Source organism: Fomitopsis serialis (genome assembly GCF_022376445.1).
Source record: "Fomitopsis serialis strain Sig1Antser10 chromosome Unknown B0H18scaffold_136, whole genome shotgun sequence".
In the NCBI taxonomy this organism is placed as follows: domain Eukaryota; kingdom Fungi; phylum Basidiomycota; class Agaricomycetes; order Polyporales; family Fomitopsidaceae; genus Fomitopsis; species Fomitopsis serialis.
In genome coordinates, this window is record NW_025955096.1 from 27,065 (window position 1) to 41,174 (window position 14,110).

General features: G+C 55.9%; 4 protein-coding genes across 4 annotated transcripts; 3 read left to right on the plus strand and 1 right to left on the minus strand.

Annotated features, from left to right (window-relative positions):
* Positions 1-4,611: 4,611 nt before the first annotated feature.
* Positions 4,612-5,183, plus strand: B0H18DRAFT_1041495 (uncharacterized protein). Its single transcript, XM_048030588.1, has 5 exons — positions 4,612-4,708; positions 4,762-4,854; positions 4,907-4,957; positions 5,021-5,110; positions 5,164-5,183. Exons 2-5 carry the CDS (start codon positions 4,768-4,770, stop codon positions 5,167-5,169), a joined length of 234 nt encoding a protein of 77 aa, XP_047887155.1. The 5' UTR covers positions 4,612-4,708; positions 4,762-4,767; the 3' UTR covers positions 5,170-5,183.
* A 468-nt stretch (positions 5,184-5,651) lies between these two features.
* B0H18DRAFT_1124885 (KRI1-like family C-terminal-domain-containing protein) lies at positions 5,652-8,250 on the minus strand (the record flags this gene model as incomplete). The annotated part of the gene is made up of 8 exons (XM_048034920.1): positions 5,652-6,194; positions 6,249-6,631; positions 6,690-6,913; positions 6,975-7,247; positions 7,301-7,728; positions 7,801-7,841; positions 7,896-8,090; positions 8,142-8,250. The coding sequence occupies 8 exons, from the start codon at positions 8,248-8,250 to the stop codon at positions 5,652-5,654; spliced, it is 2,196 nt and encodes a 731-aa protein (XP_047887156.1).
* A 264-nt stretch (positions 8,251-8,514) lies between these two features.
* On the plus strand, positions 8,515-9,196 carry B0H18DRAFT_1087547 (uncharacterized protein; the record flags this gene model as incomplete). The annotated part of the gene is made up of 5 exons (XM_048032179.1): positions 8,515-8,517; positions 8,589-8,743; positions 8,864-8,909; positions 8,958-8,998; positions 9,073-9,196. 5 exons carry the CDS (start codon positions 8,515-8,517, stop codon positions 9,194-9,196), a joined length of 369 nt encoding a protein of 122 aa, XP_047887157.1.
* A 560-nt stretch (positions 9,197-9,756) lies between these two features.
* B0H18DRAFT_1041525 (uncharacterized protein) lies at positions 9,757-12,667 on the plus strand. The gene is made up of 4 exons (XM_048030589.1): positions 9,757-11,316; positions 11,391-12,281; positions 12,332-12,471; positions 12,531-12,667. The coding sequence occupies exons 1-3, from the start codon at positions 9,763-9,765 to the stop codon at positions 12,419-12,421; spliced, it is 2,535 nt and encodes an 844-aa protein (XP_047887158.1). The 5' UTR covers positions 9,757-9,762; the 3' UTR covers positions 12,422-12,471; positions 12,531-12,667.
* Positions 12,668-14,110: the final 1,443 nt, after the last annotated feature.

The following is a 14,110-nucleotide window of genomic DNA, read 5'->3' on the forward strand; positions in this document are numbered from 1 at the left end:
GATCGAGGGAAGTATTCGTCACGCCCTCCTCCACGTCTAACAGCGTCTAACCGACCTCATGCTCAACGGCGCCAACGGCAGCCGGCAAACCCCGGCTGTACGCTAAGAGGGCCACAGCACAGCAACCATCGGTAAAACATCGAGACCAACAGACGCATTCAACTGAGGTGCTCATTAGTTGTATGCAGTACTTACCCCCTCAGATGCATGATCATCCGCGCTAGCGATGTTACGTATTCCACGGTCAACTAACGCGTCCTGCGGCACCTCCTGTCGAATGAGGATGTGGATCCCCCCTCCTCCTCCTCCTCCTCCATACCACTTTCAAACTTGAGTTCCTTCCACAGGTCCACCACACCTTCGACTTTCGACGCGTTCTGGAAGCCTATGCCACCGAGTGTAGCCGTCGTTGATCAACCGGGAAAAGTATGGACTCTTGTCCTCCACCATCAAATGAGCCTGGTGGGCATTCCAATTTCCACCCGGTCCGCGGGTCATATCATTTGTTGGTTCATTCGTTCACGACCGGTCCACCCCGAACTGGAGGTGACAGGGGTTGTTTACAGGCAGATATGACCTCAAGTAATAGGTAAGACCACCACGCCAGAACGTTGCGACCACACTCCACATAGGTGCGTTTATAAGACTCGCACCCGGGGGATGGCGTTTTCAGGCATACATTGATATGGCCCATCATCACAATAGCTCCGTCACGCCGCAGTCCGAGTCCACGTCAGTCTCCACGTATATATTGGTTAACCTGTTCATGATTCTAATCGAATGGCTCATACGCAGCAGAGACATTCAAATCGCCTTCAATGCGAATTGCGGGGTCAATTATATGTCCAGCAGGCCAGAACCCTCTGCGGGCGCTGGTACGCACCTGTGAGTTTTGGCTCCGCGTCTTGTTACGAATGTTCTCACTGCCTCTGTTGCAGAGGCATGCCGGCTCACTTGAGCCTGTCCTGCTGCTGTCGGTGCAGGGACAACACAGGAACATGCAAAACGAGTATTACAGGTACCAATTTGCACCAGCTCAAGGAAGCTTATGAGGGGCACCTTCAAAATCACCATCGCCACGATATCTTCGCGAGGACAACAGAAGATGGAAAACACATATGGGAATGTCCCCGGGTCAATGAAGACGGCAATGTATGCGGAGAGTTACTTGAGGTCGACCCCGTATTACCGCCATGCTATGCATTAGTACAACATGTCTGGAAGTGGCTCGACGACGTCGCGTGGTACAGCTGTTCTTGCCCAAAGGGCCCAGGGAGCGACAGCAGTTGCCAGAGAGACCTTGCCAGTTGCGACCACGGGACCGGCAAAAGACATTACCATAAACTCTGGTAAGTCGCCATTGAAATAGTACGAGGACCGCTGACATACTACTGAACTGCAGCGAATGCTTAATAAATAAATGAATCATAGGTTACTCGGAAAATCAAGATAGGCTGTGTCTTGCTCTCAGATCTCAGAGTGAATCATGGGCTGACGTTATCTGTTGTCCCCATGTCGCCCCCGCCTCAGCCTCACCTCACGAAATTATGTCCATTCTTGACGTGCCCATTCAATCATTATTAGGTTCCGATATACTGCCCTCGTTTAGCTCAGTTCCAAGCCTTGTAACCGTATATTCCTTGGCCTGACCAATCTATCACTGAAGATGATAGTCCAGACATTAACTGGCCTTGACATGCATCTCTGTATACGTATCTGACTCAGCTGGCGTTCTGCCGGTGCATAAACCTCATGGATCTCACACTGGTGAGGGAGATATCACGACGAGATTTCGGGATTAAGGTGTTGGTCACCTTTTGATGCCATGTCACAAGGACTAGATTGTCTCACCAGAGAAGACGTATGTATCTAGGCTGCAGCTATATAACACGCGGATGTGCGAGCTCTGTACGGTCGGCCTTGGGGCCCTTTCCGGCGACTAATCCAACTAATACGAGTCGGCGACCATTGACTGCCTCGCCAGGCTTTATCAGCAACTTTTCGCAAGCCAGAATAAACCTGTACTTCACTCAGACCATCGGACGGCGTATGAGCAGCAGAGATAGATGATTCTTGCGGCACGTACCGTGACGAGCCCAGTGTACGAGTCACTATGTATGAAGACCGCCGACGGCCCATATTGAGCTCGACTCCGAGTCGAAGGTTTGAATGATTAGGTTACTGGTATAATTGCCCTGCGGCCGATTCGGACCTGGCCAAGTGCCACTAGACCATTACCCGCGACACCGACAGCCTGAGTATTTTACTGTGTACATTGCGGCCACCAAACGTGGAAACCCACCCAAGGAACACCTTATCTAATCGGCCCAAGTCTATTTTTTACACATACACTCAACGTCGCGTACATCGCCGTCGGAGTCCCACTGTCCACATGAATTCAACCGTCACGATCATCAACCGTTTATGAATCCACCTGCTGCCATTTGACTAAGTCCACCTCCAGACCCTACGAGGGCGGCCTTCATCTCGAGTGTATCAAAGTTCACGGAAGATGTACTTTCTACATCCCAGGCCACCAGTATCATCTCAATCCTGGATGAATGAACGGTTGTTCAACAGATGGCACTTCTTCCGTCTCGGTCCGTATTGGTGAAACTACTAACTTGTTGCAGTGGAAACGAACACCAGCATGGCTCGCAACTTTGCAACGCTCAGGCAGTATACAGGCGCTGCAAGTCTGATTGGACGTCATGCGCTGTGAGACTTAGGGGGCACGCCAGATGCTCATACATGTCAGGATTGGCACTCGCGCTCGAGCGTAACAGAGCATGGGCGTAGGCCTATAGGATGTACATAATATTGGGAATGACATAGAGCGCGCCGGGGAGACCGACGGCACCTACTGATGGGTGCATCATTCTGGCGCCGAGTGCGACTGTAGAGAACTCGTTGACTGATTATACATGCCAGACACTAGGACCTACATAGGACACATACCATTTCCACCACTTCCGCGAAGCAAAGAGTCGAGTAAGCGGCTAAGTAACATCAGTGATAGCATGCCAGATTCATCGACGATCCAAATGCAACCGAGTCCTTGCCGAGTCGTTCTCGATATGGACCCACATCACACGAGGACTACTGTTTACGGTAGACCATTGGCCAAAGCACGATAGGAAGTCATTGGTGCCGTGAGGTTCACGGACCCGTCAGAGTCGGCGGGGGTTATCAGGCCTTCAGGCGCGTCGGTAGCAAGTTACTAGGCGCACAGCGCTTGGTCGTCGTAACATCTCTCGGAGGCCTCTCAAACTCGATAGCCGAGGCCCGAGAAAGCAGAGTGGTACTTTCATCCCACCACAGTACCCTATGGGCATTTCCATCACCCACCACGCAAACGTGAACTTTTGCCCGGCGCTCATTTCCCCATCTAACATCAATTGTATGGCCGCATCTACAGGGCACGCGCCAATGTGTTGCGTCTACTCATCGTGTCAGTAGGTCAGGAATGCTGAAGCGCGGGTATCTAAGCAACACACTCAATGCATTCCTGCCGCACGACATGGTGGGATTTGTTTCAACCTTGAAGATGACACGACCTCGAAACCACATGGCGGCCAGGATGGTGTATAGAGGAGGTTCCTGTTGAGCAAGGCAATTTTCAACGCACGCAGAAATGTGGAGGAACACCAGTAAGGTGGACATAGGCCCACTCTGGCCTCCATAATCGCCGACCTATGGTCGGCTAAAAAGGCGGCGCTGAGCGAAACAGGGCGACAAGTCAGTCGAGACATGGAGAGACACTTCCAATACTCTGAGCTAGCACAGGCGGCGTAAGTTATGAAACGTTCCTTCGTTGTCTCCACGCTGATTCGGAGAGACTTTCATAGCAGGTACATCGGCCCTGGTGCGAATGCCAACTATGAAGCGCACCTGCGAAACAGGCCGAAAGCTATAGAGACGTACCTGTGAGATCAATAATTGTAAATGTCGTGTCGAGTCTTACTGAGTATCCTGCAGGGGCCTGCCTGCTCCGGTGACAGACAACGACGATGTAGAAGGATACGAAGGTGCAGATGAGTAAGCAGAAGTCAGATGCATCATGACGATTGCTCACCAGTCACACTTAGTGAATATACGGGTCCGGATGCCGACAGCAGCAACATTGGCGGGGGCCCACGGACCAACCGTTGAACATTGGGCAGGAGCCGTGGTTGCGTATATGCCAACTCGAGGTCATGGCCGACGGGACACCAGGACAGTGCGGCACCCACATCCGTGGTAACAACGAAAATCATGTAGCACGGAACCTCGAGGAACACATCTCTTCAGTTCATCCTCCTCGCTTCCGTCAAGAGAACGACGTACTCGTCTGTAATTGTCTATGGATGCATGGTGACGGGACAATTTGCAGCCAGTCACTCACACGTCACTCGGAACATCGGCCATCTTACGCCCTCGCCCAGCATATCGGAAAGAGGACTGACCACTTCGCGTTGTACCGTCGTGCTTGTGAACGGAGCGACTGCGGTTGCAAGAAAATGTTCGCGTCTCCCGACGCGTTGAGAAGGCACCATGAGAAGCTCGAGTGAGCATCCTCTTACCCCTGTCTCTGGCAATTACTGACGCACCATTGCGCAGCAGCGAACGCCTCCGCCTCCGCCTCGGCTGATGCTGAGATTGTGACACGACCTAGAGGTACACAATATTTGCATCGTCTTCTCTAGCGCGGCGTCACCATTCATGACATCTACCACCAAAACTTCAGTTATGTCTTGCCATGCTCTGTATGACCGTCGTTACCTCGCTATGCTCCTCCACCGAAGTGCTCTCCATTCGCTATTGACTCGTAATCTGCTATCGCAATATTGGTCTGCTCTCGCTCTTCCGCTTTGGCTTTGATGTAATATATGAGTCTTTGTTATGGCTTTCAATCACTGTACTTTACCTCCTTACATACCTACATCGCTGTGGGGCCACAAACATGACATCGTTACGGCTATTTTTCACCATCGCATCAGACAAGGCCAGCGGTATTGCACGGGGACTTTCCTACCTCAGGCTCCAGCTTGCAACGGGTCCATCCATTCAGAGTCCACGTGCCTCGCGCCTGCGTGTCAGTTGTGGTCCCCGGACCAGTATGCACCCATCTCTGCTGTATTTCAACTGAGATGTTCACTGTTGTCAACGACGACAAGCACACACGCATGACAATACTCCGCCATCTGGATCATGCTCAGCGGACACGCATGCCCCGCAGTGATACAATGGATAACTCACATGCTGCTCGTGGCAGTACTGCCAATCTCGATGTGACGAGCGGGGTCCGTGGAGCTGACCTAGATATAGCCGGTAATGAATATGAATGACCGCGCGTGCCTTGTCAAGCTTTCAGCGCTCAGCAGTGCGACAACACACGTAAGGAATACTCACGCATGGGATCTGGCAAGAAATCGAACCTCAAAGAGAAATGGGGTTCGCAGCAACAGAGAGTACGACGAAGCCGAGGTAGAAATCGCCATGGCGTCAAAACAGGCATGTAGCGTACTGCTGTGATTGTTGCGCGAACTACTGATCAGTTGTAGAGAACAGACTCACTGGGACGCAGTGATTGATTCATGCGGTGGCATGGTCGCAGATAGCCTAAGTGAACGAACACTAGACAAAAAATATTCAAACTTATGCCTCTCCATCTACCCCGCTGCATGATGTGACTTTTTATGCCGCCTCCGCTTTTTCTTGGTCGACGCATCCTGTCCATCAGCATTCTCTGGTTCATCCGCCCCGTCGCCCACCTCGCTACTCCTCTCCTCCACCTTCCTCCGCTTCGCCTTCCTGCCCGCACTGTGCTCCACGTCCTCACCTTCATACACATCCCCTTCACCGCCATCCGTCTCGCCCACCCCTGCACCAATAGCAGCCGCCTTCTCCTTCATACGCTCCTTCTTCCCCTTCCTCTTCTTCGGTTTCTCCGCCCTCTCCCTCTCCCTCCCCGCGCCGCCCTCCGAGAGCTCGACCCCGCGATCCTTCAGCTTCTCCCGGAGTTCCTTAAGCCGTGCGGTGCGCTGGCCGTCCCAGGTCTTGCCCTTGCCCTCCTTGCGGTACGGCGCGTATTTCTTGATGCCCATAAACTGGTTCAGCTCCGGGTCGGTCGCCGTGAGGATCTCCACGGGCGAGAGGCCGAACGCCTGCGGCTCGACACGAGCATACTTGAAACGTGTAGGCATGTCGCCGACCTACCGAGAGAGGGTGAGAATGAAGCTGGGACGGGAAGTGGAAGGGCGACGCACCATATCGTTGAACTCGAGCCCGTAGAGCTCGTCCATGTACTTCTCCAGCACACGCTTGCGTGTCTCCTCCGTGCCGTCCCACTCTTCCTCGTCCGCGGGCGCGCGCTCCACCGCCGCGTCCATCTCGTCGATGTCCACGCCGCCCTCATCTGCAACATCCTCGTCCTTCTTTTTCTTCTTTTTCTTCTTCTTGCTCGAGGACGCTTGGGCGCCGTCTTCGTCGTCATCTGGGGGCGCGATATCCGTGATGTCAATGTCGTCCCACGTCGGCTTCTCATCGTCGACCATCGCATCGGCCTCCACCTCGCGTTCGTAGAGTTCCGCCATTTGTCGGTCGTGCGCATCGGGGTCCCAGTCTCCCTCTAAGTCCAGCTTTTGTAGTGCTGAAAAGTCAACCGATCGTTAGCATCTCGCGGTAAGAACCAATCGATGGAGGTATACCTTTGCTAGCGAGGCTCTTCCCGCCCTCCTTGCCGATCATCTCGAGCCGCGCCTGTAGATCCTTCATCTTGAGCGACTTCAATCGCTTCACCTCCTCGCGCTTCTTGAGCATTTCCTCCTCCTTGCGTGCCTTCCGCTTCTCGCGCGCTTCTTTTCGTGCGGTGTCTTGCCTCCGGACAAGGGAGTCGATGTTTCGTGGGTATCGAGGGATGGCATCTGCGCCTCTGGAAACACGGCCTTGTGAGCACATGCGCGTATGTTGAGTGTATCAAGGAGGGAACGCACGGCTCTTCGAAACGGAAGTTGTACGAGCTCTCGAAGCGGTCTGCTACCTCGTCAAACTCGTCCTCGTCCTCATCCAGCGGCTCTCCGCCAGACCCGGCGCTGGAGTCGTCTTCGGACCTGACATCTTGCTCATGCTCTGAAGCGGAGGAGCTAGAGGAGCCGCCATCTCTGGCTTTCCCCTTGCCCTTCGCGCCTTTCTTGGAGCCGACGATCTCTTTGTAGGTCGGGAGCCGGCGCGCGGAGCGGTCGAGCCAGCCGCGGTTGAGGATGTAACTAGTGAGATGTGAGATACTTTGCCGTGAGAGGACAAACGATCAAAAACTCACTTCATGAGGAATTCCTGATCCTCTTCATCCTTGTTCTTATGACCCTTCGCATCCTCCTTCTTTTTCTTTTTCTTCTTCTTCTCCTTGCCCTCCTCTACTTTGACCTCACCTTCTGCACCGTTAGTCGCAGCACCCGCATCGAGCGTGACAATCTCCCTCAAGTCATCGCCCACTTCCCGCTGCAGAAAATCACGGTACTCCTCCTCCTCCCTCTCGACCTCGTCTTTCGTCTTCTCCCGCGGCACGAGGAAGTCATCTTCTTCGTCTTCTACTTTTGCTCCAGAGACGGCGCCGTGGAAGGCAGAGATAGTCTCTTTGCGGAGGGCAGCTTGTTCAGCGACGTGTGTGAGCGGTTCGGGGGAGGGAGAGCGGGAGGAGGGGCTCAGGGCGGAGGCGAGGGCGTGTTGGCGCATGGTCAAGGGTTTTGACTAAATTTTATGTTAGCTATAGCGAGGCGGAGGACTAGTGGACGCGGCGGGACGTGCCTTGTCTCTTTGTACCCGCGCTACTGGCGCTGCGCCGTTCGTTTTCTGGCGCTCCTCTGCACTCGAGCAGTCAGACGAATGATGTATTGAGCAGCATTGTCAAGACTCACCTTCAAAGATATCCTTCCCGCTCTCATAGATCGCCGGGTCTCTCTTCCTGATCCTTGCCAGCGTCCTCAGTATCGCTGCGTCCACCGCCGGCGTGAGCTCCTCCCCATCCTCGTCCTCGCTCTCGTCCTCCTCCGAGTCGTCCTCGTCCCCACCGACGTCGGCATCGTCCACGTCCGAGCCGTACTTCTCCTTCACTGTACTAACGCTGAGTTAGATTGAGTGGGTGAGGGCGCGGGCGGACGTACGCTTCGCGAGCTCTTCGCGCTCCTTGCGGTACTCATACGCTTTGGCGAAGTGCTCGTTGATGGTGAGCCGGTGGATAGATTCGGTGTCAGACTCTTCTTCTGAGAGCATGTTGGTTGGTTATTTGATTGGGAGTCAGGTCGGATAGATGGAGGGATATGCTGGACTTCAGCAGTCCGCGCGAGGATGATGATCGAAGGCTCAAAATCTGTGGACGAGAACGATGAGAGAAAATGATGACACGTGATCGAGATTGTATGCGCGCTTACAGAGATCTGTGGCCTACGTTCAGTCTCTTCTCTGTCCTGCACCACCAAGCACTGCTGGAAGTACCGTACCGCCGCAAGATTTGCCTGTGTCGGGGAGCTTGACACTATGGTGAGTAGAAATTTGACATGCATGGCTGAACTCGGTAACGATCGATGCGCCTTGCTGTGCTCGGAAACTAGGCTTCGCTTCACTTCTGCTCGGAATGCAACAACCTGCTCTACCCCAAGGCTGATCCGCAACGGCGCATCATGGTGTATGCGTGCCGGATATGCAACTACGACGAGGTTGGCGAGAACAAGTGTGTATACAGGAATGACTTGCTGACGGTGACAAAGTACGTACCGTTCTCTGCGAGCGTGTACCAAGGATGTCCCTATTGCTCTCTGCGATGTGGCCATCTCTGTTGGACGTTGCGAAATTCGATGGTTGAGTAGTACTTACCTGTCCATCTCAGAGAGCAGATCGGTGTGACAGGAGACCTCATGAACGATACTACACTGGTACGCTCGCTCGGGTTCACTCTGCACTCTCGCCTCACAGCTTCCTAGGCGCATGCCGATATGCAGTGCCCTCAATGTGGGAACGACGAGTACGTAACCTTGGTTTCACCACTTTGAGACGTCCCCTCGCGTTGCGCTGACACTTGGCGGTCTGCTCCTTTAGCGCAGTTTACTTCCAGGACCAGTCCAAGCGGAAGGAGACACGGATGATCCTCTTCTTCGTCTGCACAAAATGCAATCATAGCTTTACGGATCCAACGGTGGCTCGACCGCAGGATGTAGATTAACATGGACTTGGAGAGGCAGCTCCGGAGACTCGCACGTGTAATTTATCACTTTTCTTAGTACTCATCCATGACACCAGTACTATTCGATGCATTGTAATATATTGACATGTTATCTGGTATGTAGCCTTGACACTGCAGCTCTCACGTTGGCATTCCATCTAGGCTTCGGAACGACCGCAGCCACTGGCAAACGAAGCCCTTGTCACGGCGTGACAAGAACAATGCGGCCTGGGGCGTGACGTGTGACAGAAGAGCGAACACGATCGAATGCCGCGCCTAGTCGTCCACAACGCCTCTTTGCCTTTGACCCCCATGTCTCCGTAATTGCTTGGTTTCTCTCTTTCTTGCTTGCGCAGCTATCATATTGGTTCAAATCACGCCAAATAGACGTGACATATCGAGCGTTCACTCCTGCTGAGCAACCGCAGTGCAAAGGGCTTACATCGCCAGTACGAGCAGAACGCCTGCGTTTGTCGGTCTTGAGAACAATCCGACTCTTAACATACGAGGTGTGTGTATGCGCTTTGACCTGCCAGCCATCAACAGAGTCGTACTGTACCAGACCCATGCGCACCCGCCGGCGCCCTGCGCTGCAGGACAAGACGCCGGGGAACACGCCCCAGTCTCACCATTCGAACGCGTCCAAGGCGAAGGAGGCCCTTTTCAGCGAACCCCGAAAACCTCTCGGCGCGCTCCCCATTGCTCCCGAAGTCGTACCAGTCGTCTCCGACGAGAATGGCAACTTGCGTTCTGTCCCGCCTTCCCCGCATCCACCTCATGTTCGCAGAGTCCCGCAGCCGCCTCCAGAGCCCTTGGAGGAGACTGGTTCTGAGGTGAGCGCGCCTCCAACACCGACGCCAGCGCGTATCCGGAGGCCAGGAGCACGACCGTCCGACATGCCTCGCTACTCGTACGACATGCGGTCGGACGCCGTGCGCCACTCTGACATTCTCTCTGCGGCTATGCTACCTGTGCGCGCGGGCTCAGAGCGGGAGCCCCTCGCATATGGGGCGAGCTCAGATTCTTCCGCTGGACCAAGCCCGTCCCCCGTTAAGACGGCGACGCGGACCCTTACCAACCGCCGCCCCATCGCTCCGCCGACGTTTCGCCCGCTCGCGGACTCCGCCCCTAGCCCTCTCCCCACGAAACACGTCCGTCTCTCGAGCTCATCCCGCCCCTCCGGCGGGTTTGTGCTCCCGCCGCCGCCGGTCTTCGGGTTCGAACACCGCACGCCGTCCTTTGTGCCGCCGACTCCGAAGCCGAGACATGTCAAGACGCTCCTCCGCCCCGCCAACGAGGACGATGGTGTCCTCGCAAGCCCTACGCCCATCAAATCCGGACTCGGCCCGCTCCCCGCGCAGAGCACGCCTGCCCCGCTTCGTAAGCGGAGACCTCGGCTCCCGCTGAACAAGATGCCTGCGCGTGCGCCGGAGCCACAGATGCCGGTCGCGGGGAGCTCGAAAGCAAAGGGGAAGCAGCGCGCCAGGGAGGAATCCCTCCCACCGAGCTCGCCGCCTCCGCCCTCACCCCTTGGCTCGCGTGGCCCCATTCCGTTCGCGGTGCGTGAGGACCTCATGGCCGAGCTGGAAGGTGACGAGCCGCTTGAGCCCGAGGACAAGGAGAACATGGGTATGGGTATGGGCGCAGAAATCGGCATGGGCGTCGCTACTGACTCCAGCGTTGGCGCGGTGCCCCTGCAGAAGCAACGGAGCAGGAGCTCAGAGGACGACCTGTTCGGGTTCATCGCGGCGGAGCGCAAGCTCAAGGCCCTCCGGCGAGACATGAGCAAGGACAAGGGCAAGGCTCCCGCGCCGCGCCGCGCGCCCCTCGGTACGCTCGTCGTTTCGCGTCGCACGCCCTCCCCCTCGCCCGAGCCCACTCCAGGGCCGTCCACGGTGCCGCTCCAACTGCCCACGCCCGATGGTGGCTCCGAGGCGGACTCGAACCCCGGCGACTATAGGTTCCTCGCGTTGGACAGCCCTCGCCTGGAGCGCGACACCCCTGCACCAGAGCTGCCCGACCCGGGGCCGGGCGAGAGCGACCCGGTCGTCCAGCCCGCATATGACAACGGCTCCGACGTGCTCTCGTACGTTGACCCCGATGAGGTGTACGAGCACGAGGTGTACGAAGACGAAGAAGAGGACAAGGAGAATGCCGCCCCTCCTCCCCTTCCTTTTGCTCCCGACCCCCCGAGCCTGCCCTCCCGGATCCGGGCGCGCAAAGCGAGTCTGCGTCCGCCCCTGGCTCGCCAGAGGTCGACCCGACGCGCACGCCGCGCAAACCGAAGAGCACGCGGAAGCGGAGCCCCCTGCCGACGCCGCACTTTGAGGGCGAGAGCTCGGAGTCGGAGGTGGGCGAGGACACGCCGAGCCGGAGTATGGGCCCCGCGGAGCTGCTGGACCTGACGAGCTCCGTGCCTGCGACGTTCAGACTTCGGAGAGGCGTCGTTGCGGAAGACAAGATGGTCGAAGTCGAGGACGAAGATAAGGAGCAGGGAGAGGAGGAGGCCCAGGGGAGCGAGCGCGAGGAGCCGGCCCCCAAGCTGAAGAAGCCCGCGACGAGGAAGCGCGGGCGTGGACAGAAGGAGGGAGACGATGATCCGGCGAAGACGGCGAAGAATCTTGAGAGGCTCCTCCCTAGAAGACCCCCGAAACGCGCGAAGCCTGCGTCCGACGACGAGTCTGAGAGCTCTGAGCCTCCCGCGAAGCGTGCGCGTGGACGCGGGAGAGGAAGGGGTCGTGGACGCGCGCGCGGAGCGGCTGGTAGGGGACGTGGACGTGGAGGAGCGAAGGCGCACGCTGAGGACGTTCCGAGCGAGGAGGAGAGCGGGTCGGAGAGCGACGTTGAGGAAGAGGAAGTGAAAGCCAGGAGCAGTACCAGTCGCGGTGGGATTGCGAGAGGACGAGGTGCTTCTAGGGGAAGAGGAAGAGCCCGCGGGAGGGGCATATCCACGAGCAGCCGTCCGCCGTCGAGCAGCACCCGTGTTACGCGGTCTCGCTCACAGAAGCCCGCGAGCAAGCCGGATAGCAAGGGCAAGAAACGCGCTAGGGACGAGGATGAGGAGATCGATATCGAGGAGGATGAGGTGCGTATGGTTGATCCCTGCGGAGGCATTCGTACTGATGCGGCTTCTAGGAGCGTGCCCGATCACGTCAGGCGCGGATCGAGTACTTCCGGAAGCTCGAGGAGTACAGCCTGGAGAAGGAGGACGTCTATGTGATATGAGTTCTATAACACATGCGGTTCGGGGCTATCGATTGATTATGGTTTTTCATGTGCATTCATTTCCTTCTGTTGGCGCGTTTGTTGTCCTGATTCTAGTTTGTTTGTGCAGGACGATGGGACGATGGGCCTTGGTTGTAGCCCAATACATGGGATGTACAAGTAGAAGATGTGTATCGTACCTTGACTAAAGTTGATTGCATAATGACCATGAGTATTTCCTTACGTGTTGTCGCATTGCTGAAAGCTTGGGCACACGCAGTCTTTGCATTACCGGCTATCTCGAGGTCAGCCCCACGAGCCCCGCTCATGATGGGGATAGGCAGTGCCACAATCAGTATGTGAGTTACTTAGTGTATCACTGCGGGGGCATGTGTACTTATCTGCTGAGCATGATCCAGATGCGCAGTATTGTCATGCGTGTGCCTGTCGTCGTTGACAATGATGAACGATTCAATTGAAACTCAGCAGAGGTGGGTGCATACTGGTCCGGCCGCCACAGTTGACACGCAGGCGCGAGGCACGTGGAACTTGAATGGATGGACCCGGTGCAAGCTGGAGCCTGAGGTAGGCAAGTCCCCGTACATTACCGCTGGCCTCGTCTGACGCGATAGAGGCATCTTACTCGACGCGTACTCGTCGTGAGTGATGATCAGTGGGAGGCACATGCAAATAGCGGTGACGATGGCACTTTTGTGGCCCGCCAGCGATGTAGGTAGGTGACGAGGTTGGGTACAGTGTTTCATATAAAGCCACAACACAAACTAACATATTACAACAAAGCGAAAGAGCGAGAGCAAAGCAATAACACGATAGCGTGATATGAGTCGATAGCGAACCGAGAGCGCTTTTACGGAAGAGCATAGCGAGGTGAGAACGATCATACAGAGCGTTGCAGGACGTAACTGAACACTTGGGCGGTAGATGTCGTGGTGAAGCTACGTCAGACAAGACGATGGGGAGAACCTGCGTCCAGCGCCAACGGTCGTGTACCTCTAGGCCGTGGTACGATCTCAGCTGCATTCAGTCGAGGTTGAGGCGTTCACTGTAGCTCATCAATGCGTCAGTAATTGCCGGAGACAGGGCCAAGCGGATGATGCTCACTCGATCTTTGCATAGTGCCTGTTCAGGGCGTCGGCAGAGGCGAACGTTCCCTTACAACCGCAATCGCTCCGTTCACAAGAACAACGGTATAGTGCCAAATGGTCAGTCCTCTTTCCGACATGCTGGGCGAGGGCATAAGATGGCCGATGTTCCGAATGTCGTTTGAGCGACTGCCTGCAAATTGTGCCGTCGTCATGCATCCAGCAACAGTTGCAAATGGCTACGCCGTCCTCTTCACGGAAGCAAGGGGGGTGACATTCATCGATGTGTACCTCGAGTGCCCGTGTTATTTGATTTGGATTGATACCATGGAGATCGGCGCCGCACCGTACCAAGGAGCCGTCGGCCGTGACCGTTTCTATGTGGCATTTTGGCAACCGCGTATCTTGTAGTCTGTTTAGCAGGTGCGCCTCGTAGTTGGCACGCGCACCAGGGCAGATGTCCCTGCTACGAAAGTCTCTCCGACTCAGTGTGGAGACAATGAAGGAGTGTTCCCTGACTTACGCTGCCTGTCCCAGCTCAGAGGATCGAGAGGGTGTAGCCATGCCTAGAAGGTCGCCCTGATTCCGATTTTAAACCAACGGTAGG